Source organism: Trichoderma aggressivum (genome assembly GCF_033847375.1).
Source record: "Trichoderma aggressivum f. europaeum strain CBS 100526 chromosome Unknown scaffold_001, whole genome shotgun sequence".
NCBI lineage: Eukaryota > Fungi > Ascomycota > Sordariomycetes > Hypocreales > Hypocreaceae > Trichoderma > Trichoderma aggressivum.
In genome coordinates, this window is record NW_026946367.1 from 113,123 (window position 1) to 137,022 (window position 23,900).

The window sequence follows — 23,900 nt, forward strand, 5'->3', positions numbered from 1 at the left end:
AAGCAAATAAGAACACGTGCAAGAGAAACAAGGCGCTTTGTATCAATTACCAGCGGTTTAAACGTCTGATTCAACCAATTGGCGTGAATTGTTTAGTGATGGCCGTATTTGTTTTTTAGTTTCATATGTTATTTAGGAGATGGGACATATTGCCTCGTATACTCGTCATATGGAAATGCTCACTGTCGTACTTTGATACAGCAGTCTCATCGTATAATACATTCAACGAGCGATAATTACTGACCATCTCTGCGCTACACCACACAAACTATGTAATACCGTAGATGTCGTAACAAGTACAATGAACGAATACTACTCATTGACCACCGCTCAATTCATTTCCCCCATCGTGCGCTGTCTTAGATAAAATCACCCGAACCATAACCTCCCGAACCAGAACCAAAGCCTCCTGGACCAGGACCAAAGCCTCCGTTGTTGCCGCCTCTTCTCCCAGGAAATGAAGACCTCTGCTCCGAGGGGTACATCGGCACATCGCTGGGATCGACCGGATCGTACCTAGCTCCCGGTGGCCTTTGGGAGTTGTATCCTTGGGCATAGTATTGGCCTCCATAGCCACCCTGTCCCGTAAACAGCGGATCGCCAAAGGTGGGATGCATGCCTGAAAAGCCGCCGGTCGGAGGCGAAGCCAGAGGTCTCAACGATGGCCTGAGCGGATCGTGGGGGCCAAGTCTGGGGGGGTTGAGATCGTCATGTCCTATGTTGAAGAGAGGAGGCGCCTGTGACCCCGCCATATTTCGTGGCGAAGCGTGGATTTCGTGCTCATCCTCGAAACCAGGAGGGGGGAAATCACCAGGTATGGGACGCCGAGGAGCGCCATTATTGGGCAGCAGATCGGGATGCGGATAGGGGTGTGGCGGCTGTTGTGGTCGGAATGGCTGTGATGCCTGTGGAATCGCACCAGGGCGGTCAGGAGTCGTAGAGCTGGGATATGGAGGAAGTCCGTATCCGCGGTCTTCCGGGCGGATACGTTGCGATGCGATGCCCTCTTGCGTGCTTCGTTCATTTGCACCAAGGATCTTATTTCCCGAGCCATCCTGTGACTCGACGTAGCCCTCCTTCTGAAGCTTTGGGATCAACTTTTGCACGAGATCGACCCTCAAGTCCCGAATTATGTTCTGGATAATTTCGAGCGAGTCAAATAGAGACGTCAGCATCCCCGCGAGATGGCTTCGGTCTTCCTGTCCCTGGCCGTCGGGGGGAATGCGAAAGGGCAGGTTGTTAGCCCTGACGACCTTTCGGGTCTCATATTCGACCCGGTAGATCTTCTCGTCGCCGACAGCGAGAGCCCGGATCTCGACCTTGGCGCCCATGCGGTCGACGCGCAAGACAAAGGTCATGGCCGACTGTTTGTGCCTGTACACAAAGGAAAGAGCGCCGAATCCATTATTCCAGTACGGGGGGAGACGAGGCGCCAGAGTCTGGCATTCCTCTGTGTATGAGAGAGATGGTGTCAGTCATTCAGCTTTGTTGCATGACATAACAGGGTACATGCAATGAGAATGAGGGCGGCAAACATACCCAGCAACTTGTCTTCGTTAAAGCCGTACAGCCGAAAGTCGAGGGAGACAAAGTACGCATGTGCGAGAAGCGCTACGACTTCGTAGGAACTTGCGATGTCGGACGATTCGTCGTTTGGCTGATGCGTGGGCAGAGCATCGGCCATGGCCTGGAGCACCGAGTCTATGCTGACCGGCGTCTGCCGTGGTTCCGCCATGGTGAGAGTCTTGGAGATGAAGATGCAAAGTTGATGCGATGGTGATGAAGACTGTGAAAGTGGTGATGATATGGTACGGAGTTGTCGATGTGTTGTGCTATTGGATGGGATGTTGTTCAAGTCAAAGTTGCACGTTGGAGGCGTCATTGCCACTGCTGCCTTTATGCCCCGGGGAGGCTCAGCCCTACGGCACTCTAGCTCCAGCGAGCTCCAGCGAGCTTCAGTGGATCGCGGTATCCGCCAGGTAGCGATTACTTGGTACGGCAAGCCGCAGCATCTGAACAATTGGTACTGAATACATCCAAGAACTTGGAAGACAGCTACTGTATGACGAAATGGAGGCCCATCATCAACACCCATCAAATCGTTCCATCCAAGTCAATCACATGACACCCCAACACTTCACAACTCCCCTCCATCCAAACCACCAAAAACCAACCATCACAACCCAAATGTCAGCCTCACCTCCCCATCCACCTCCCCAAGCCTCTTCCCACTCCCTCCCCCCGCACGCCGCAAACCCCCTCCTCTCCTCCTTCACATCCTTCCTCACCATCGCCCTCCACTCCCTCCTCTACCACCGCCATCTCTACCCCCCGACATCCTTCCTCGCAACCCGCGCCTACAACCTCCCCGTCCACCAATCCCGCCACCCCGGTCTCTGCGCCTGGATCTCCGACGCCGTCGCCGCCATCGCCGCCCAACTCCGCGCCGGCTCCGTCCGCCGCATCGTCCTCGCCGTGCACTCTCACTCTCACTCTCACTCTCCCCCGACGTCCGTCGTGCGCGAGAGATGGGTCTTTGACGTGCATCGTTTCCCCGCATGGGGCACCGCCGCCGCCGAAACAGACGCGCCGACTTCCCACCAGGAGCAGCAACAAGAAGATGTCGACGAAGCCGTGCCGGAAGATGCGGATGACGTTGCCGCCGCCGAGAAGCTCAACTGGGCTGACATCCACGAGGCGCTGAGGGCCGCCCTGCAGAGACTCGCGTACGCGGCGCAAGGAGCGCCCAAGTTGCCGCCCGGATGCACATTCACGCTCGCCCTGGAGCTGAGAGACGAGGCCGAGGCTCCCATCGGTGTAAGCAGAACCTTGAAGAGAAACGAGAAGCTGCCCAAGCAAGAATCAGCTGACACCACGCCTCAGTATCCCCAACCGTGGATCCCTTCTGAAGGCCCTCTGCAACCTCCCACCGCAGAGAAACCACATCAAGGCGAATCCCTACGAGGAGCCGCCACGGAACCCGTTCGCTCAGTAAGAGCAGATCCCCTATTCTTCGAGTGCTGGCTCGAACAAGGTCCCCAGATGCCGGGGCTGTAAGTTCCAACAGTGGCATTGTGACGAATACATCATCGGAAAAGATATCACAATGAAAAAAAAAAAAAAAGAAATAGAGTAAAAATTAATGTAATCCGTCTTGCTTCGTCATAACATTCTTCTTTTTGCTATGATCATTCCGTATTCTCTCCTCTCGACCCTTTCATGTCAAAAAAAAAAAAAAAATTAAAAAAATAAAAATTAAAAAACAACCCCATTTTAAAACACACAATCCCCTTTGGGGCCATGAAGAAAACAGAAAAAAAAAAAAAAAAAACAAGAAAAAAAGATTGAGAAAATCCCTCCCCCCAAATTTCATAAAAGACAGAACCCCCTCGCCCAAGACTCCCCTATTTCGCATGCTTTGAAACCCTCCCAGCCGACATCCCCCCTTTAATACTCCAGAGAGAGAGAGCCCTTGTTTCTGCGGAATAAGTAGTATACAGCAGTTTTTCTCTTCATTTTTTTTGTACCATCATCGCCTGCGTCTATTAAAAAAAAAGAAGATTTTTGAAAAAAAAAAAGGTGAGAAAGAGAAGAATAAAAAACGGGCCGACATTACCACATGCCATCATCATAAAAAGTCAAAAAAGAAAGCATCAAATCAAAAATCCTCTCCAAACAAAGAGGAAGGAAAAAAAAACGAATAGAATCTCCTCATTATCGCCGTTATCAAGCATCATTAGGGAGGCACATCGCCCCCCCTTATTCCGTCGTCCCCTTGAGCGCTGCCCGCAGGCTAATCATTTCGCGCTTCAGTCGCGCATTCTCCTTTTTCATCTTGGCAAGTTCTTCTCCTTGCGTCTTGAGCTTGACAATCAGCTCTTCTTTATCTTCTTTGCCCTTGCCCTTGAGCGCCTTGACAATCTTGCCGAGCTCGGTATTGAACCGCTCGTATAGCAGCTCGTTTTCGGCCACGGCTTCCTTGTGTAGTTGGTCAATGGACCGCATCTTGGACTCGGTTGTCTTGAGAGTGATTTCCACGTCCCGCTGGAGCTCGTCCTGTCTATCACGCAGCTCTTGCATCACACCGGGCATCCTGTCCTCGAGCGAGGCTACCGATGAAGCCAATAGCTGAATGCTGGCTGCTTCAGAATCAGTCAAGCTGTCATTGTTCACTCGCGCCATTTCCTCGCCAATCTTGAACAGCTCCGACTGCAGCATGGCATCTGCTTCTCCCACGGCCGTCTTCTCCGTCTGCAGTCGCTCCCGCAGCTTTTGCGGAGACTGCAGCCGGAGCTTCTGGGCGGGGGTTCGCGTCGGGCTGATCGTCACTCGGACCGGGGTTTCGCCAGACGAGCTTCCGGGCCGGATGGGCTTCGGCGGCAGCAATGTGGGAATGTTGGACGTCGACAGCGTTTTGGTGTGCGTCGGCTTCGGCCTCCTGTAAGGGGGCGGATCCTGTCTGGTTGGCGAATTTCCACGCATTGCCTGTTCCAGCTTGGCCTGAATCTCCTTGATTGGCGAGCCTCCTCTGATCCGGACGCTGCCGTAAATGTCCACCGCGCCCAAGTTTTCCTTTTGCCGAGGGGATTTGAGCAGTGACGAGTCGGGGCTCAGGGGGGTCCTCGAGGCGGGGATCACATTGGGGCTGCCGTTGACCTTTTCCGACGTGGTCTGCAGGACCTGCAGCGCATCTTCCCTCTCCTCCGCCTCCCTCTCCTCCTGAATGCTCTCAGTCTCCAACAGCGACGGGAGATCCGACAGGGAGCTTCTCCTCTTGTTATGTCTCCTTGGTGACCCGGGAGTTGGCGGCTCGGAGACGGGCTCCCCAATCGTGTCGAGCGGGTACTCTGCACGATGCGCGCTGGGCGGTCTGTTGAGCTCCTCAAAGGCACTAGCTACGTGAGGCCTGTCTCCGGATCCCGGCCTGCCCAGCGTAAATCTCTTTGTAATGTTGTTGTCGTCTATCGACCGCTGACGTAGAGCCTGCTGCATCGTCGCCCTAGACATGCTCTGGCTCTCGCCCGACGCCGAATTCCGGTGCTTGCCGAGACTTCTCCAGACAGAGTTGCGCTCCTCCTTGGAGTTTGAGTTTTGCCGGAGCAGCATGTCCAGCCCGAATTTGCGGCGCAGAGACGACGTGTTGGAGGTCACGGATCCCTGGTGAGACTTGTTGCCGCTGCCGAGGCCGGGGCCGCCGTTGGCGCGTGCCTGGAACGACTCGATCAGAGCCAAGTCGGCCAAACTAAAGCCAGCATACATGGGCTCGCCAAATATCCTGTCGCAGTCGTCCACCAGTCGGTCCAGCAGGTTGATGTAATTCGCCGCCGTGCCATCGGTGACCAGCATCTCCGAAAACGCCAAGGTCAGCGCACCACGGTCGCTATCGTTGCTGCAGCCGTCCAAGAGATCGGCCAGCAGCTTGATGAGTGCCGTGAACGCCCTCCGGTTTTGCGGAGCCAGTTCCTTGAACAAGAAGTTGACAAAGTCGGCAAACTCGCCGGGGACTCTCTTGTTGGCTCGCTCCTGCAGAGTGTCGAGCATCTTGATCGTCGTCACAGGCCCAATCTGTTCGGCCCAGGCAATATGGAGAAAGTTCTCGAAAGCGGTAAAGACAACTTCGGTCCCGACGTCGTTGGCCACCTCCACCTCTGACGGATTCTCAATGAGTCGATTGTACAAGTCGTTCACTAGCAGCTCATCGGCCATGGAGCGGTGCATCAATGTCCTGCCGTGAATAGAGCCCTTGCGATATTGAAGAGCCGTCGTGAACGCCTCAAACGTCTGCTCTAGCCGAACAAGAGGATTTTCCGGCATGACCTCTTCCAGCGGCCGGCGCGAGTTGTCCCTGCCCCTGATGGAACCATACACGGAGTGGTGGCTGTCAGCTCGTTGGATGGAGGGCTGGTGCTGGTGCTTGATTTCGGAGAGAGTCGTCTCGGAGGCGTTGTTGGAACCGCCGCTCCATAAGCTGGTAAATAGCTTGACGGGGGACGCTGCCAGGAAGGAGCGCGTCTTTTCTGCACGATTGAATAGACACAGAGTCCTTAGCGTTTTGGAATTGTAAGAGACCATGGGGGCCGTGAGATGTCGGTTGGAAACGTTGAACTGGGCGCTCAAGAGCTGCATTACTAGACGGGGGGTTAGCTTTCAAGAAAAGAGACGAAACAAAAAGAAGAGGAAAGAAAAAAAAAACTCACTTCGTCTTGACATGGTTGGAAGGAAATCTTCCAGAGCCACGTCGTCTTGGTACTGCTTCCCATTGAGGCCCACGGTGAGCAGGGAGATCCTCTTCATGTTCTTGCTCGCCACGTTGATGACAATCTCGATGCCATAATGGCCGACGGGAGCTCCCTTGGTTCCCTTCTCGTGGTCCACCACGACGCGGATAAAAGCGGGCTCGCGCCGGCCCTCGACGAGCTGATCGGCGCCCTCCTGGTATATCGCGGCGTGCAGGCCCAAGTTGTTCTCGGGCATCCGGACCGAGCGCAGAGTCCAGCGAGGGTCTTCCCTCTCTGTCTCGGAAAACCGCGCCTCGATCCTTGCCTTGACGACGTCTTCGCTCCACTTTGCGGCTTTGCCCTCGAAGGCTTCCTGCAGCAAGAAGCACCGCGACGTGATGGCCTTGGGGACCTTGTGCTCGCCGGGGTGCATGCCCTTCATCTCCGCGCTCGACGTCATCCAGACGAGGTGACCGTCGGCGGATTCCGTGAAGCGAACGTCGGCAAGGTGATGCCATCCGGTAAAGATGAACTCGTACACGCCCGGGCCACCGGCGGCGTTGGTCATGGAGATGAGCAGCTCCGCGGCCGAGGGCTTGTCAATCTCACGCAGCAGATCGCGGCCCGTCATGTTGTTGTCGCCCGACTTCCTCAGCATGACGATGTAGTCGGAGAACAAGAGGAAGATGCCCGCGTCGTCGGAGTCGACGGTGGCCTGGTACGGCGGTGAGAGCTCCAAAAAGTCGGCGGCCAGGATGAGGCGGCCCTGGGGCTCGAGGTCGGCGGGCCACGCCTCCACCATGTTTCGAAGTCGGTTGGCGACGTGAGGCTTGTCGGGAAGGGGGTCGTCCATGGAGCAGATGTTGGTGATGATGTCTCGCGCCTTGAGCATGGGCTGCAGTGCCGGGTGCGTGATGGGCAGCGAGGCGATGATCTGGTCGATCAAAAGGCTGTAGCGCGGCAGCCTCTGGACGGGCTCAATGAGGAGCGAGCGAATGGTCTGCTCGCCCGCCTGGCTCACTCGCTGCCGGAAACTCGACTGCTGGTCCAGGAAGGAATTCAGCAGCGTCGGGAAGTGCTGGCTGGCCTTGATGTAGTCTTGGTAGCACTGGGTAAACTTGGGGAACCACTCGAGGAACAGCTTGGCCATGGCCAGGGCACCAAGCGGATCCTTGACCCGCGTGGGATTGTTGGGGGCCTTTGTTGACGAGAGGGTCATGGTGGGGATTTCCATGTCCTTGACGGCGTCCTCTTCCGTCTCGTCCATGATCTTGCGCAGCTCCTCGACAAAGGCCGAGTTGACCTGGAGGATGCCGTCTGACGACTTGGGGAACAGCTTCTCCAGCTCCTCCTCGGACGGACTCAGACTCTCGACGGGCCGGGTTTTTGACTTGTTCCTAAAGTCGTTGGCCACCGTCTTGACCAGCTCCTGCACCTTGAGGACGTAGCGCTCCTCGGTGTCGACGAGCTCGCCCATCTTCATGCGCAGCTCAATCTTTTGGTCCTTGGTAAAGGTCTTGTTGCGGTTCAGCGGCGTGGGCTTGGAGGGCGCGCGGCGCAGCTTGCTGGTGGGCAGGAAGACGGGCTCGCCAAACAGCTTGACCAGCGGTGTGTACATGCCGTACTGGCGCAGCGTCGGGTCGATGATGTCGTCTTCGTCGTCGGGCATTTCCTCGAGCTCCGATGGCTGGGGCGGCACTATGGACCCCGGCGGCAGGAGCAGGTCCATGTCGACGTTGCTTATGTGCTGCGTCTGCAGGGCCTCGTCCAGCGTGGCAACGACGTCGACGGTGTTCTCGCTCTTGACCATCTCCTTGACCAGGTCGGCGGCGTGCTGCTCGCTGAAGAGGGCCGGGGCGCTGCCGGGGCGCTTCCCCTTGGGCGGGTAGACGGCCTTGAGGTGGTTCTTTACATTTTCGGGCAGCTCCTTGAAGTAGCGGAACAGGCCGAACGCCAGGCCACGGTAGACCTCGTCGCCCTGGAACTCACGCGGCAGGTGGTTGACGACGCTGTAGAAGGGCGAGCTGGGGGAGATTGTGATGCGCGGGAAGGACTGGAAGCCGGCGGGGGTGAAGACGTGGACCTGGACGCGGGAGCTGTTGAGGGTGTAGTTGGCCGTGGTCGAGGGCCCGTGGAAGATGAGGACGGGCAGCTGGCCCAGCAGAGGGTCGGGGGCGTGGTAGAGAGCAACGTGCTCGGGCGAGAGCGCCAGCTCGTCCGTAACCCGCACCATGGTGGTTGTGTGTGGTCAAAGGGCGGCGCTCATAGCCCGACGGGAGGGACTGTACGAGAGGTAGAGATGAGATGGTTCGGGGGTGTGTTTGCGTGTCTTGTCTTGTCTTGTGGTTGTTTCGTGGGTTTTGGTTTTTTGTCGGTGTCTGTCTCGTCACCAGCTGGCGAACCCGCGGCGTGTTGGTTTGTTTCTCGCGAGAATTCGTTGTTTGTTCGCCTCGACAAGGTCACGGCCTGCTCGCTTCGGAATCGCTTCTCTTCGTCAGGAGCTGGAACTGGAACTGGAACTGGAACTGGGACAAGCAGCAGAAAATCGAGTGATGCGGGATGGAGAATGCGGGATGAAGATCTGTGTCCAGAAACAACGGCCCGGAAAGAGTCAAGGCTGGGAGGGGTGACATGGGCGGCCAGGGGTGGGCCCAGGCTATTTGTTTAGGTCCCGTCACCAAGTAAACATGCTAAAGCCGCCGGTGGCTTGACTCCGGGACTGAGTTAAATTGACGTCGAAAAAATTAATTTGGATGCGAATCTCAAAAATCGCCTTGGTTGTCCACAGGCTCGGGCTCGGGATCTGCAGATGGCTGGCGCCTCCGGGGTTGGTTGCCGTGGAAGCGGACGTTTTGAGTTCTGGAGAATTGAGTTTTGGCAGAATGATGCTGTAAGAGCAAAACTGTAAGAGAGAGAGAGAGTAAACATTAAAACAACATTAAAGGTAAAAAAAATAAAAAAAATAAAAATAAAATAAAAAGGTAAAAAGACAAGATCAAAAAAGGCAAAGGCGAAAATAAAAAGTTCAGGTTCCAGAAGCGAGCTGCTCCGTGCCCCTAGCAGATACGCAATATGTGCTTAAACGAGGAAATAAGATGAATGTGGGCAACTGGCCGGAATCTTGCGAAATCACGGAAGCCTGTCAAGGGGCCTTGTCCAGCGCGGCGTTGACAATTGTTAGTACGAGTACAGCTGGCGTACAGGTACTTACTCGCAGCCAAGGGCATAATCGTAAGATGAAGAGCAAGTAATGCTGCACTAGACGGGGTGAGAAGTGGTGAGAAAGAGACCGTGGAAGACATGAAGGACCAATTGATCCCTGGCACGCTCGAAAATAGACACCGCTCTCGGAACATTTGCAGGCAGCTGGAATGGAAGATTGCCGTCCCACGTCCCTGAGCCCCCAGCAACCCAATCCCCGCTGTTTTATAATGAGACAGGCCCTGTGAAACGGCGCAGCTCCCCCTAAGACCCCGCTGGAGACGCCCGTGCTGGTGAGATTGGAGGGGACCTGGAGCTATCGAAAGCTGCCCGGGAAGCTCAGCTTAGTACCTGGTTGAGAGCCTCCATCTCCATGGCCTGGCGCGTAGAACTCGTCAAGTACCTTGCGAGTACCGCTGTCCCCCTTCCCATGGAACCCCGCCAGTTGGTGACCCAGGCGCTGGCGATTCTTTAGCGCACAATGCGGGTGTACAACGAGGTACGAGTACAGCAGCTGCTCAGCCCATGACGTCGTGTCATTGGCTACAGCCACCGCCGTACCTCGAGGAACCAGCAGCTTTTCTTCCAATGTTTTTCTTCTCTTCATCACCAACTCCATCCATTTTCAGCCTCATCTCACTCCTCATCCACTATACAAACAATTCACCTTCTCACTCTCTCACTCAATTACTTACATACACATTCAACCACCACCATCCCAAACAATTCAATCAAAACCCATCGGCCCACGGAAATTTTAAAACCCCTCGCACCTCATTCTATTAGCCCCCATCTCACTCAACCCCCCCAACCCCCTACCTCTCTCGTAATCAATCATATCGGCGACATTCATAATCAATCAACCATCACCCGCGCTCCACAGCACCGTCCGTCACAGAACAGAAAACACAAATCGAAAACAATGTCCAGCTCCTCCCAGGCCACCCAGAAAATCCCCCTCCACCACCGCCCAGACGACACCGGCTACCGCCTCATCGAGCTTCCCCCCGAACTGGAAAGCCTTCTCGAATCAGAAAATGCTCCCGTGTCAGTCATCTCATCCCCTTCTTCTACTTCTCTCTCTCTCTCTCTCTCTCTCTCTTCCTCTTTAACCCATGTACATACATACATACTCATCGATATCTCTCTCCATCCAGCCTCACTCTAGAATCCTCCCCAACATCAGCCCTCCTCAAAACCCCCGACAAGACATACTCCCTCCGCCAGAAAAACACCTCAAACTCCGTCATCCTCCTCTCCCCCACGTCAACGTCAACGTCACCTCCAGACCAAGCCATCGCCGCCATCTCCACCATCCGCGAAACCGTCGAGCTGGAACCAGCACCTCAAGCTGCCGCTACCGGCGCTTCTTCTTCAGGTGGCGGCCCGCTCAAGAACACGGGCAGCAGGGGTAAATGGCACGAAATGTTTGGTAAAGGACGATAGGTGAAATGGCTAAATGCAATCAATTTGCCAAAGCATTCTTCTATATTTGAGCCGCATGGCACTTTCGAGGCAAGCTACTCAGTCATCTTCAACTATCAACAAGCATACCCCGAGGTAAAGCATTCTCGCGTTCAGACTTTGTTGTGCCAAGTGTGATCAAAGGAAGCTTCTTATCCTCAACCATCACTACGACTTTTCGCGATGTCTTGCTTATTGCGCATTCCATTGAGTCACTAGCAGCCTTACCTGTTCCGAGATACCCTCATCAGAAGGCCTACAGTATTGCCATCTCATATCAAGCAGAATTCCGTCAAAATGATATTCGACCAGCCCTTTATCAAACCAACGCTCACCACTTTCATTTGACATTCTACGCTATTATCAACATAACATTTATTCCTTAGAATTTCATCATCTGTGGTGCTGACCACGATTCCAACCGCCCTGCCCGGGATCCCGCAGTCCCCAATCGCACCCTTGGAGTTTCTATTGCCCATGGTTATGATGCTGTCCCCAATCGCCCTCCTCGGCAATGGCGGGCGGCATACCGAGCCCATGCTCAGCCGGGCCCTGCTGCTGTGTTTGCAAGTTGGGGAAATGCCCCTGTGCTTGATGCTGCGCAAGTGCGTGCTGCCGTGCATCCAGCTGCGAAAGGTGTCTGAGCGTTTCGTGGTGTGAATTAAGCAACACTTGCTCCAGTGCATCCCACGGCGATGACCGTACCTGCTGCCGGATCGTCTGTCGAAATGCTGCCATCTGTATCTGCTCCAGCGTCTGAGGCTGCTCTTGTGCCCGCCGCTGTTGACGCTGCTGTGCCTCTTGCCGTGCCATCCGCTGTGCCGTTTGCAATGCCCTCTGTTGCTCTTGCTGATGAAACCGAGCCTGAGCCCTCACCAGTAGTTGCAGTTGTTCCTGTCGCCGTGCTTGCATCAAGGTGTGGTGCTGCAGCTGCGCTGTTCCCGCGTACCTCTGCTGTGCCTGCCCTTGTGCTTGCATGAGCTGGAGTTGTTGTGCCTGCAGCTGTGCGTGGTGATGTGCGCGCATCTGCTGGAGATTCGCCTGTTCAATCTGCTCTATCCACTGCCCCGGCATGACTTGCTCTTGCTGCAGGGCCAGCAATTGCTGAGCAGTGGCTTGTTGCTGTTGCTGTTGCTGTTGCTGTTGCTGTTGCTGTTGCTGTTGCTGTTGAGTATTGGCCTGCTGCTGTTGGGCTTGCTGCTGCTGCTGCTGCTGCTGCTGTTGCTGGTATTGAGCGTTGATTTGCTGCTGAGCAATAACCTGTTGCTGTTGCCCCCGGAGCCACGGCGGAATCACAGTCTGATTGTTTGCATCAAAGGAAAAGACGAATTGGGGCCGCTGCTGTGTCAAATCGTTGGCGGGTTGAGCTGGAATCGGGTTCGCGACTCCGTTGGGGAGGGGATTGGGAACGGCGAGATGCGGTCGAGGTGCTCGGGGAATCTCAGGGTTCCTGGCAACCGCATCTTCATTCGCTTCTCTTTTTTGACGCTTGTTGGGATTTTCATCCCCATCATCTGACGATCCATACTCTGAATCGTCTTGCGCTGCTTCTGATGAATCTGCCCCTGAATCATAGTCGTCGCCATCTTGTGATTCTTCTTGGGAGTCTTCTTGGGAGTCTTCTTGGGAGTCTTCTTGAAAGCCATCTTGAGAGCCATCTTGGGATTCATCTTGGGAACCCCCGTCATCATCTTGGGCATCTTCTTGGACACCACCTTGGGCACCAGCTGGCGGTGCGTCCTCTGGTATGTTCTGTAGCCCGTTCGGTGGCAACTGGCGTGGTCTAACTCGCATTGCGTTTTGTTCAAACATTCTCAATATCGGCGCACGGCGCCTCTTATTGGAAGTCGGAGCCGGTGCTGGAGCCGGTGCTCTCCGTATCTGCAGATACTGAGCGTCAACCTCTGGATGTTCGTCCACTAATCGTTGGCGCGTTTCCTTCTCGGCAGTATCAACTTCTCGGGCGTAACGATGCTCGGTATTATCGTACAGGGGGCATCCCTTCGCTTCGACTTGTGTTTTTGGTTGGTTTTCCTTGAAATGGGTATAATCGCAATTCTTGGAGCATACGTCGCATTGAATATTGCCGCAGCGTGTGCAAGACACCTTGTTGCACCCGAGAATCTTGATAAACGGCGTGTTACCTATACAAGTACAAGGTTAGCTATCCAAGGCGGAAAGACGAGTAAAACGCCTTACACTTGTTGCATTTTCGAATCAAGGCCGCAGACATGGCCTCTTCTATCTCATGTCGCACTGAGAAGCCTGTCTTCTCGAGGGCTTCCTCGCACGACAGCGGCACGTGTGATTCGCCTCTGCAAAGTCTACAGCTCACGACCAGGCAATCTGGATTCTGACAAGGGAACTCTCTATTCTCCTTCTCGGAGACACATATTGCAGCGAACGAGCAAAATGGACACTGCACAAGTCCCTCGATGTTTGCGGCTCGTAGCACGGCATCCTGCTCAATACGTTCGAGGGCAGTGACCAGGCCTTTGTCGAGAAATTTTCCACGCTCTGTGAGTGAAAACGGCGCCGAGCAACTTCCTCCCAGAGACAAGCACGTTATCTGGTATCGAGACTGTCCAACCATTTCTTCTGCCTGCTTGCGAGGACATTGTTTACAGAAGAGCTGGAGATGTTAGTTGATTGCGTCTCGGCACTCTGTGTAGGCACTTACATGATGGGGCTCGGCACTGCAGCTGACCATTCGATTCAATGGGAAGTTTGCAAAGCAACATTCGCATTCCCGCAAAAGCCCATGCTCCTTCGCATACTCGAAATTCTTTCTCTCGGCTTCTTTGAATCTTTGGCCCACTTTCAGATATTCCTGAAGAACATAGTAGCGTCGAGACGCATGCAATTCTGCTTGTATTGAATCATCTGCATCATCGGGTATATTGTTGTATGCGGCGTGCGGTGGCATGCCAATTATTTCTCGCACACGATCAATGACCTCCTGTTCTCCAGGTGTTGCCGTGCTCTGGAGGGCTAGATAGGTCAGGAACAAATTGTTTCTGTTCTCTGTCATGGTCTCGGAAATGACGTTGAGCGGATGATGGGGAAATTCTTCTCGTAGCAATTGACACCTAAGGAGCCAGTTAGAAGTCTGCCCGACGGCATGTACAACGTGTCGAGTATAGCTCACATTTTGCTCATGTCCTCTTCTGTTGGTGCTTCCCTCGTGTCGTCGTCATATTTGCGCCTGATGTCCCTCATATCTTGCATCATGTCCCTCGGTTCGCCAGGTTTCCGCTCAACATCTTTCTTTTTCTTTCGTCTTGGGTATTTGATACCCAAGAGCTCTTGCTCAACAATTTCCGCAGCTATGTCATTAGCACAATAATACCATTTTTCTGCCACCTTTTCCAAGTACTCGAGGCAAATGTCTTGGAAAATCGTCATGAGCCTCTGCAGGCAGACATTCTTGGCTTCCCGATCGGGGGGCTTGGAATCCATGCTGCCAGAAGGAAACTCATCCATTGAATTCTAGGCAGCAGCTCGGAGACTGTTATGCTAGAGAAGGGAAGCAGTTTCGTCTATAAGGGCTGTTTGTTAGACACTTTTCCCCATCTCGACAGGCCAGTTGTAGTTAGAGGGCAATGATAATATGGCCAGTGGACACGTTTTGTTTACTTGATATCTCAAAGTGGGAGGAGCACCACACTGTAGGTCCCCATCGGCTATTCGCAAATAGAGCGTAGGGAGGCTGAAAGGAAGTATATGACGGGTTTATTGATGTTTATCAGTGTCATGTGGCCATGTTTCGATGTCCAAGATGTAATATCAAGGAAGTGAATTTGAGTTGATAGGCCGGACACCCCTCGGAAAGATTGGAGGCAGTGTATACATTTCCACAGAAGCGCCAGTCACCAGGAGAGAGAAGAAATAGTAAATAGAATAAGAAAAAGTAGGAGAAGAAGATGATGATGATGATAACTTTCCCATGGGGCCGAGCAGTGAAGAACGATGAAGAGAGGCAACAACTCACCAAGGATTAAAAAGATGTCATTAGAAGCACAAGGTGAAATAGGCCAACCGGTAGAAAGAAGGTGTTGGGCGAGGAACAATAGTCAAGTGCGACGCCCAGAGTATTTGTAGCTTATACAAAGAAATCAAATGTCAAAGAGTGCTGTCAGGACACCAAGCAGGATGTACGTGCTGGGTATGTCTGTTGTGGAGATGAATATGTAGGCTGGCAGCGCTGGTTGAGTAAGACAAAGGCCTTCCTCGTCAGGTGTACAAAGGATGGCTGCCCAACGACAAACGCATCGCTGTACAGTACAATTATATCGATGGCGCCCGCGAGACCAGCGCTCAAGGAATGTGAAGATCAATGCTGGAACCGGAGCTCCCGACGATCATCCACGGAATATAGAATCACTGGCGTCGGTTGCTATTCCGGCTGCTCTCTTCGCACCTACTAAGAAAAGCACAGTAGCACCGGCACTTGGAGTCGCTCCACTCCAATCCTAGCTGTGGCGAGTCCACCAGTGCCGTATCTTGGGCACGAACGTAGAAGAGAATAAGAGGAATAAAAATAATCCAGGCCGTAACGATGGTGGTGGTCGCTCGCCGGGTGTCGATACGGGGGAGGGAAAGGCGAAGCGATCCCGCAGTGACGGCCAAGGGAAAGAGTAAAAAAGAGTGGCAGAGTAAAGAGTCGAGGTTGGGAGCGAGGCACCTGATTCAATTTATGTGTCGGGAGATTGTTCCCTTCGATAGCCCGGCGTTAAAGTCCAAGTGTAACAAATACTCGAGACGGTGGCGTGTTGTAGCCGCGGCTGGGGTAACGAGTACCTTGGCATGCGGCTGCTGGCTACTGCCATCCTACCTCAAGGTAGGTATGCTCAGCTGAGGTTACACCACATTGGAGAGCAATCTGGATGACGTCCAGGGATGTACCGACGCTGCAGCACTCCCTGTCTTGGATCATTTTCAGCTGGCAGGCTCCCTTGTCCGATCAGGTCAGTTCCGTGTACTCGTACACAAGGTACTCCGGATTATAGCTGCTGATCGACCGGCACGACGCAATCGGCAAAATTGCCAGAATCGGGATTTGCTTCATGGCTGCCGGCAAACTCTCAATAACAGCATCAACGTTCGGCCTTCTGCGTATTAGTACCTGTACTCTGTAAGCGTCAGCAGCCAGAGTACCGATAGCTGCAATGCCAAGGTACATGTAAGTGGTACCTGGCGCCATGCAGCACACAAGTAGCCTTGTTTGGACTTCATATAGCGTGGACGGCACCCTACCTGTGCTTGGCGAGAAAAAAGAAATATGCCCCAAACCCCTCAAATAACCTCCATCAGGCGTCCATGTACAATGACAAGCTCTGATACTCTGCCTTTTTCCAGGCCGTAATAGCCTTCTTCCTATCTGGGTAATCTAAGTTTCAGCGTTCAAGGCGTGCCACGCCGCCAATGCATTGTCCGATATAAGCGGAGGATTATCTCCGACAGTAGACCGCCATATTTTCCAGATATTTCCAAATGTGGAAGTACATGGCCAGACAAACACTCAATCATCATCCTCCCATGCAAAAATACCTTATCCATCCTATGCCTCGTTACGCTTTCCCATCCTCCTAGTCACCGTCTTCCTCCTCGTCTTCGCTATCAATGGCTTGCCGCCTTCGGCGTGTTGCCCGTGGCTTGCGGGCTCTTGGTGCCACAGCGTCTGCTTGAGTTTCCGCGTCAGGAGCATCCGCTACCGCCTCGCTCTCATCGCGTCCATCTTCCATAATAAGGTCTCCATTACCGCCCTGATCATCTTCCTCGAGGGCAGGGAAAAAGTTTGATGTCTCATTCGCCCGGTGGTCTTCACCATCTTCTTCGTAACCTTCAGGCAGAAACCCTCCAGCCATTTCTTCATCGTGAACCTTGGGCGCCTCGCTGGCCCGAACCTCTCCACGGGAGTGACCAAAGACTGAGACACTCTCGTCGATCTCGCCGTATTCTTGCCGGATCCTCTCCACGATGCGCATGCCCATGAGAAACTTGCGCCACATACCTAGCGCTGCCTTGCGCCGCTTCTCATCTTCTTTTCTCACACGCTCCGTTTCGTCTTTCTCTAGCTCTACCATCACTCTATCGTGATGCTCTTTAGCGATAACGACGCCCTGAATAACGGGGACGGCCATCCGGTGGCCGAACTCAAAATCCACCACGGCCTCTGCATAGTCGATTCCTAGTCTCTTGCAGACTTTAACGACGCCTCTAAAGGGTACGTGTACTGCGCCTTTCGGGCACATGTGTTGCGCAAATAGATCAATGTTCCTATACCAACGTGTTAGTCCTCGCTGCGTGATTCTACACATGACTTGACGTACCCGTATTCGTTCTTTGGAATGATGCCGTCCTTGATGGGCGGCGGTATGATCCAATCAGTCTGGTCAAAGCTAAATAATCCTTGAAGCACCTTTTGTCCGGTCATGGCCTCTGCTTCCAGAATCTCCCTCTTCCGGTTGAGAGTGGCCGCCCGGTATGGAACTCTCTTCAGGGGCTCTTCGCCAGCGATTGGAGCTCGTCCTTGCTTGTGCCAGGTTTCCGCGCTTTTGACGAGGACGACATCGGATCGGAGGTATACGTCCTCTTCGTCTGCTTTGCCACCCTTTGCTTTGTTCTTGAAAATCTTGACTGGTTCGGCGCCAGGCCTCAGCGCTTCCTCGCGTTTTAGGTGCCTCTCCAAGGCAAATTCCTTGGATTGCTTGTAGTATTGCAGTGTCTCCTCGCCTTCTTTGACCTCTTTCTTCTCAGCCTTTGCTGGCTTGAGGTCCGTGACGTCTTCTTGTTGGTCAACTTCTGTCAAAGGATGGTTCTTGCCTCCTCGCCTGTAGCCAGACATGGCGGACTTGAACCAATCAAGCATTTCGTAGCGCTTAACCTTGCCATGACGGTCGTAGACCGGGATCTTCACAAGCGGCATTCTCGAGCCCTTGGTTCGCCCTGGAAGAACTTGTCGCTTCAGGTATCTCACCGTGACATCTTTGGCGGTTCCGTCTCTACAATAGCCTACAACATAGGCTATGACTTGTCTGGCTCTGTCGGCTTTGGCACCGCGAGGCTCGAATGTTTCGACGAGATCCCGATTGACGGCGATTGTCCCCTTCACAATGGGGTCGACTGAAAGATATTTTTTGGTGGCTGGTGACAGAATCTCGGTCCAATAATGTGGAAACTCCAAGTCCTTATCGAATTTTTTATCCAGTGGCTTGATTGCGGTGGCAAGATTCATGTCGATGGATTCGTCATCTGTATCCTTATATTCGAGTTCCAAATCGTCTTCAGAATCTTCAGTGGTGTGAGCAGCCGATTGTGTAGTAGATCGAGAAGAACGTGACCGAGCAGGAGTATTGTTGACTCTTGCCTTCTCTTTCCCTTTCTTTTTGGCTGTCTTTTTCTCTAACTTCTTCCCAGTGGTATTCTTCTTATTAGTGGCCTTCGATGGCGTCCCTTGTTTATCTTCTTCATCTTCAGCATCTGCGTCCTCCAGTTTGTTCCATCCAAATCCCAGTGGTTGCAAGCTAGCGACCATCCGAGCATCGATGCCCAAGCCTCGAAGGAGCGCAGTAAACAGCTGAGCTCCAACATCTCTACTCCCTCTGCAGTCGGTGGCGCACTGCCGGAAATCCTCTATACCTTCTAAACGCTCGCCAAATGCTGCGTAATCTGATTCATTGCCCTTGTACGCTTTTGTGAGTCTATCCAGGCGCTCCAACGACATGTAGCCCCATTTCCGGAGACCAGGAGCCGAGACCCGAAATCGTTGTTTCCACCAGGCGACTAGTGATTTCATAAATCGAAACAGAGGATCGCCATGGCTCATATCAATGGCTCCCTCTTCCAGCCGCTTGGCCGTTCCACCCCAATCCCGAGACTCTTGCTTCGCGCCTCTCTTTTTTGTCGCTGTCGCTTTGGGTTGCGGTTGGCGGTCTACCAGACCACTGTTTCGTCTCCAGCGATCTACCTCATCCCAGAGCCTGGGGGGGATGTGAGAAACCATGATTGCCTGAACTTCAGCATCACATATCCACGAATTCCGAACGGCATTGTGCCACAGAAGGCACATGATGTGAACACAGTGCGTCGCATTCCGGACTATCCGCTCTCGCTTTGAGGGGCCCTTTTTGTCGCCAAACTGATTCGTCAGAGATATTCGAGTGTCCCGATTCAGCGTCAGCTCAAGATCGCCGGACGGTGCTGGAGCATCCGGTTCAAATGTGAACTGCGGGGGGGCTTCCACATCCTCAAACTCGATATCGTCGTCATCGTCGTCATCCTCACCAACATCCTCCGTTTTCTGCCGCTTGGCGAGAGGAACATCTTCAAAATCGCTGTCAGACAACGAAGAGAGCGGACTATCGCTATCACTGGCTCCGTCAAGACCTTGCAGGAGTGAATCTGAGCCTCCAGGCGTGTGTGATGAGTCGAGATCGTCGTACAGCGTTCTCTTTCGAGCACCTGCTCTGGGACTTGCCTCACCGGCGCCCTTACCAGCCGAGCCCGTATCTTCAGGCCCAGAGGCTCTCAATCTTTTGCGTGGCACATATGGAGGCATCTCTTCCCACACGCGAATCGACGATGCGAAGTCGAGTTTTGGTGAGAAGTGACATGTCGTCATTGACGCGAAAATGTACGCGGGATCACGTGCACTGCTTAAGCTATTCTCATGAGCGTTTGCAGCCACCCTAGAGCTCGGCATTGATTTGTAACGGCAACTATTTATCAAGAACCAGGTCCCTCTAATGATATTTCACTATAAAATGGTACATGGAATGAATTGGCCTTGATGAGATTGTCTTGAGTAAAATTCTGTAATTGCTCAGAAATGATATTAATTTACAATGCAATATGATGCCAAAATCAACAATGCAAGATACTCTATGATATGCCGCTAAGCTCGCCGACTTCTTATATCCCCAATGCCTCGACCAGCTCGAGGCAAAATCCTACTCAAAACGCCCGTATTACCTCTTGTGTATGTCTTCTCAATCCAGTGTCTTTCATTATACCTCAATCAAGTCCGCAGGCGCACCAACGCCCCTCAGCAACACCAAAGTATTCCCGCTCTGTATCGACGCCCCAACCTTCTCGCCGTAATCAAGAACCCTGCCTCCTTCGACATGGAACACTCGCAGCTTGTCTCTCTCATCTGAGCTCTGGTTGTTGACGTTTTGCACCTGTAGGCTCTTCGCCGCCGCGTCCAGCACACGACCGACTACCCAGTCCTTGGAATAATAAAACTCTCCCTTGGGGAACTTGGCCTTTGCCGTCTCGGCCTCGGCCTCAACGTACACGTAGATGCGCTTCTCCGGAGCCAACTTGTCGTCGCCCTTTGCGGTTTTCTTCAGGCTGTTGACGGCCACCATCCGCGCTGCAGCCGAGCTGGGCTTGGGCTTTGGCAGCGCTCTGCCAGCTTGCTCCTTCTTGGCCGTTCCCCATGCTCGAAGCCGGTCCAGCGCGGATTTCGTCCTTTGGGCAACGTCAATCTGGAGAGGCCGCGCCCCGATTGGCGTCAAGTTCTTGCAGTTGTGGTCATCCTTGAAGCGGTGCTTTAGACAGTAATCCCGATTACATGTTTCGCAGTGAACTCCCGGCGTGAGCGAAGTGCCGATGGTTGTCTCGCAAGTTGGCGACGCGCAAGGCTTCTCTGAGATCTTATCCCGCAGCGTCCTCCCTTGGCCGATGGAGGGCTTTGCCAGCTGGGCCTGTCGTTTGCGTTCCGCCCAGGCTCCCGGGTTTGTGCACTTGTGAGCGGACTCTGAGCGGTGATCCAGGCAAAAGGTCTTGGTGCAGGACTGGCAGAAAAAGGGGAGGAAATCAAGCTGATTGCAGTATTCGTACTGGCAGTGTTTGCCGACCAGGCTGGCGTCTTCCTTGTCCTTCATGATGTAGCTCGTCTCTGGAGCGTCGGAATCCGAACCCGACGCCATCTCGGAGGACGTGAATGATATAAACAAAATAAATATGTCGCCGCGGTCTTGCTAATCCAGCTCATGTGCTGTCAGGCAGAGCAAATTGTCGTCACCTTGCGAGGCGAGCAGTCCGGCGCGGCTGACGGCGTCTCCAGTCGGCTGACCAAACGTGGCAAGGAAGCGTCTGGAAGCCCCTATAACCGTCTGCTAAATTAGCTGCCGCGTGCTGAAGCCCGTGCACTGTGCTCGCTGTGCTCCGGGATTAGCGACGCTGTTTGTACTGTAAGTCTGATGATGAGCCCGGATATGCAATACGGAAGGGAATTTGACAATTGAAATGATTCGCCAAGCGACAGGGGACAAGAGGAGCACGAGATGAGGTGAGATGAGATGAAGCGCAAATAAGGCTGCTGCAGGGTCGAGTTCGCATCGCGGGGTCTTATCCGAGGCCCCACCAATGTGTGCCATGACTTGAGCTTGAGCTTACATGTATGTGTAAGATGGTCACTGAATAAAGTCAACAAGGAGATGGACCTTGATTTACCAACGAGGAAATTAGTCAGTAAATATATAAGAGAGAGAGAAGAAAAGCCATGGTGAATTGTACTGTATTGTAGTATTGTAATTTACAAAAAATCATCTAACGTGCTCCAAAGATCCATGAGTGGAGAGCACCTTGATACGCCGCAAACGCCTTATCCCGTCCATATTCACAGCCAGCACATCCCGGCTATTCCTCCTTAATCTTGGGGTCCTTGTTGATGAGCTTCTCTCGGCCGGTAGCCGGTAAATCCCCAACATACGCCTTGCCTCCAAACTGCTCAAAGCCCTTGTGGAACGCCCACTCCACGGCGTCCTCGACCGGCTTGTCAAAGAGGCTTGGCAGGAATGGAACCACGGACAGTCCCAGTCCAATGGGGCCCCATGTTCTCAACGTGACGTTTTTGACATTCTTCATTGCCTTTCCAGAATACTTGACCATGCTGTGAATGGTAAATGCAGGCAACCCCATACTGGCGAGGCTCTGGAAGATGGCTCTCTGCACCATGACGGTTCGGTAGTCCTCCAATGGAGGGACCACGCCTGCCGTAATGGTGGCCGTCCCCTTCTCAGGAAGACCGGAGAGCCTTTGTTGGTGAGAGTTGAGCAGAAGCTGGGGGTTGAGGATCCGCTGGTTCTGCCAGTAGGCGCGGTATCCCTCATGCGAGACATCGCCAAGAATGTAGAGCCACGAGATTCCGTAGGCAGTGCGAACGAGGTTTGGGTGCGCAACGGGGCGGAACGATTCGCCGATATCTGAAGTATAGGCGACGTAGCGATGGGCGGACAAGAGAATGGTTCGAAGTCGGGTCGCATACGCAGCATATCGCAAGTTGCTCTCTGTGGTGTCCGGAGCCCTGAGATGATTGATATTAGCCTCTTCTCGCCTATAACCGGGCGTAGGTAGCAATTACCGTCCCTCCTTTACGCTGTCAAAGAAACTCTCATCCTTGTCGGCCTTGTCTAGAATCTTCTGCAGCCCTCTGGGCAACTTCTCAGCCTTGGGAAGCTTGGGATCGAAGACATGTTCCTTCGGCGCCTCTTGCTGCTGCTGTTGTTCAGGCTTTGAATCGGATGATTTCCCCCACCAACCCATGATGGCGCTCTAGTGAGTGAAGAGATGCAAGAATGAGAAAGGCGAAAGAATGTCTAGGGAAACCGAATGCCCGCGTTGGTTGATACCTTATGAATTGAATGAAGGATGGAGAAATGCCAACGACAGTACCAAATCTAGCAGCAGTGAGATCCGTAGCTCACGGCTACCAGGAACTCCCGCAAAGCTAACATGGCTAAGCCGGTACAGTGACGTCGACGAGCGAAAGCGGTACTTGTGGGTTGGGCATCCACTGCGCAACAAGCTCGGCCGGGGAATAGCCGGATGGCCGGGGCCTTCAATTCCAGGCACAATTGCAAGTCTCCGTTTTTGCGGCAAAGTCGTTTCAACGATCCTCAACTCTTCAGCAATCCATTGATTCCCGCCCGTTCCTCCCGCCCACCCCTTCGACGCATATCCCGAGGTCAAAATGGCTGGTGTCGCTACCTACACTATTGCTGGTCGACAGATCGGCGGCCACTACGTATGTCTTGCCGGCGAAGGAAAAAGTCGCACTTCTCTAGCTCTGGGTCCAGCTCTCTGACTTGAAGATGAATCTCACAGCTTGCCATGGGCTGGTTGGCTACCCTCTTCGGCGGTGCCTACTATGCTGCTTCCGGCCCCAAGAAGCCTGCGTCTGCTGTCGCCACTCCCCCGATCAACGCTTCCAGCTCTGACGAGGCCGACTTCATCAAGTGCGTTATATATCCGCTGCGGCTTGGAGGCGCAATCGGCTAACGGGATGACAGGAAATTCCTCGAGGAGCAGGACAAGAAGCACTAAATGGCGAAACTCGAAAACGACCGGCATGGAAGGGGATGGTGTATTGTTGTCTTGTACATAATAGATGCCCAGAGAGCGAATGTGTCTCGAGATAGAAAAACGATGCGATTTACTCTCCCCGACATGGCTAGTGCACTTGTTTGATCGCGTCTACGTTGGATGGTTTGAAGATGGATCCTTTGTACAGTCCATGTTGAGCTACAGTGCATCACGTTGAAGGGTGACGCGATACTACGACTGCTAAGCCGGCGGAAACGGGTGCAATCATTTCCTTTGCCATGTCCATTGTCTTGCCTTTCAATGTCTTTGAGGTGAAATTTGCGTATGTGTCTCTTAAATTGAGTATATTGAGTGCCTGGCGGGTGTACGAGGACTGGATATGCCATTAGGGAAATGCGTTTGCAGTTTGGTGCTTTGGCTCTCCATGGTGCTATCGAGTGCGAAGACGATGCAACAATGGTATGCAATTTGCGAGACGATAATTACAATGGATTAGCAAGACCCTCTTTTGGAATTATTATACTACCTCTTTCATGTATGCCATCGACATCGTAATGAGCTTTATTATGCATGGTAGTTTCACTAAGCCGTACATGCGAGAGCAAGAACATCAATCAGGCTGCGCATGCACAAGCAGCAAATAACACTCCCAAGATGAAGCAGTGGTGAATTCGGTAGCCCAGT

General features: G+C 53.3%; 9 protein-coding genes across 9 annotated transcripts; 3 read left to right on the forward strand and 6 right to left on the reverse strand.

Annotated features, from left to right (window-relative positions):
* Window positions 1-359: 359 nt before the first annotated feature.
* Triagg1_346 (uncharacterized protein) lies at window positions 360-1,735 on the reverse strand (the record flags this gene model as incomplete). Its single annotated transcript, XM_062898464.1, has 2 exons — window positions 360-1,450; window positions 1,540-1,735. The coding sequence occupies 2 exons, from the start codon at window positions 1,733-1,735 to the stop codon at window positions 360-362; spliced, it is 1,287 nt and encodes a 428-aa protein (XP_062760696.1).
* A 452-nt stretch (window positions 1,736-2,187) lies between these two features.
* Triagg1_357 (uncharacterized protein) lies at window positions 2,188-3,057 on the forward strand (the record flags this gene model as incomplete). Its single annotated transcript, XM_062898575.1, has 1 exon — window positions 2,188-3,057. The coding sequence occupies one exon, from the start codon at window positions 2,188-2,190 to the stop codon at window positions 3,055-3,057; it is 870 nt and encodes a 289-aa protein (XP_062760707.1).
* Window positions 3,058-3,759: 702 nt separating this feature from the next.
* Triagg1_368 (uncharacterized protein) lies at window positions 3,760-8,451 on the reverse strand (the record flags this gene model as incomplete). Its single annotated transcript, XM_062898686.1, has 2 exons — window positions 3,760-6,128; window positions 6,198-8,451. The coding sequence occupies 2 exons, from the start codon at window positions 8,449-8,451 to the stop codon at window positions 3,760-3,762; spliced, it is 4,623 nt and encodes a 1,540-aa protein (XP_062760718.1).
* Window positions 8,452-10,341: 1,890 nt separating this feature from the next.
* Triagg1_379 (uncharacterized protein) lies at window positions 10,342-10,865 on the forward strand (the record flags this gene model as incomplete). Its single annotated transcript, XM_062898797.1, has 2 exons — window positions 10,342-10,466; window positions 10,577-10,865. 2 exons carry the CDS (start codon window positions 10,342-10,344, stop codon window positions 10,863-10,865), a joined length of 414 nt encoding a protein of 137 aa, XP_062760729.1.
* Window positions 10,866-11,351: 486 nt separating this feature from the next.
* On the reverse strand, window positions 11,352-14,366 carry Triagg1_390 (uncharacterized protein; the record flags this gene model as incomplete). The annotated part of the gene is made up of 4 exons (XM_062898908.1): window positions 11,352-13,027; window positions 13,083-13,515; window positions 13,564-13,972; window positions 14,032-14,366. The coding sequence occupies 4 exons, from the start codon at window positions 14,364-14,366 to the stop codon at window positions 11,352-11,354; spliced, it is 2,853 nt and encodes a 950-aa protein (XP_062760740.1).
* A 2,105-nt stretch (window positions 14,367-16,471) lies between these two features.
* Triagg1_401 (uncharacterized protein) lies at window positions 16,472-19,506 on the reverse strand (the record flags this gene model as incomplete). Its single annotated transcript, XM_062899019.1, has 2 exons — window positions 16,472-17,162; window positions 17,216-19,506. 2 exons carry the CDS (start codon window positions 19,504-19,506, stop codon window positions 16,472-16,474), a joined length of 2,982 nt encoding a protein of 993 aa, XP_062760751.1.
* A 385-nt stretch (window positions 19,507-19,891) lies between these two features.
* On the reverse strand, window positions 19,892-20,818 carry Triagg1_412 (uncharacterized protein; the record flags this gene model as incomplete). The annotated part of the gene is made up of 1 exon (XM_062899130.1): window positions 19,892-20,818. The coding sequence occupies one exon, from the start codon at window positions 20,816-20,818 to the stop codon at window positions 19,892-19,894; it is 927 nt and encodes a 308-aa protein (XP_062760762.1).
* Window positions 20,819-21,530: 712 nt separating this feature from the next.
* Window positions 21,531-22,436, reverse strand: Triagg1_423 (uncharacterized protein; the record flags this gene model as incomplete). Its single annotated transcript, XM_062899241.1, has 2 exons — window positions 21,531-22,197; window positions 22,255-22,436. 2 exons carry the CDS (start codon window positions 22,434-22,436, stop codon window positions 21,531-21,533), a joined length of 849 nt encoding a protein of 282 aa, XP_062760773.1.
* A 427-nt stretch (window positions 22,437-22,863) lies between these two features.
* Triagg1_434 (uncharacterized protein) lies at window positions 22,864-23,216 on the forward strand (the record flags this gene model as incomplete). The annotated part of the gene is made up of 3 exons (XM_062899352.1): window positions 22,864-22,917; window positions 22,998-23,128; window positions 23,183-23,216. 3 exons carry the CDS (start codon window positions 22,864-22,866, stop codon window positions 23,214-23,216), a joined length of 219 nt encoding a protein of 72 aa, XP_062760784.1.
* Window positions 23,217-23,900: the final 684 nt, after the last annotated feature.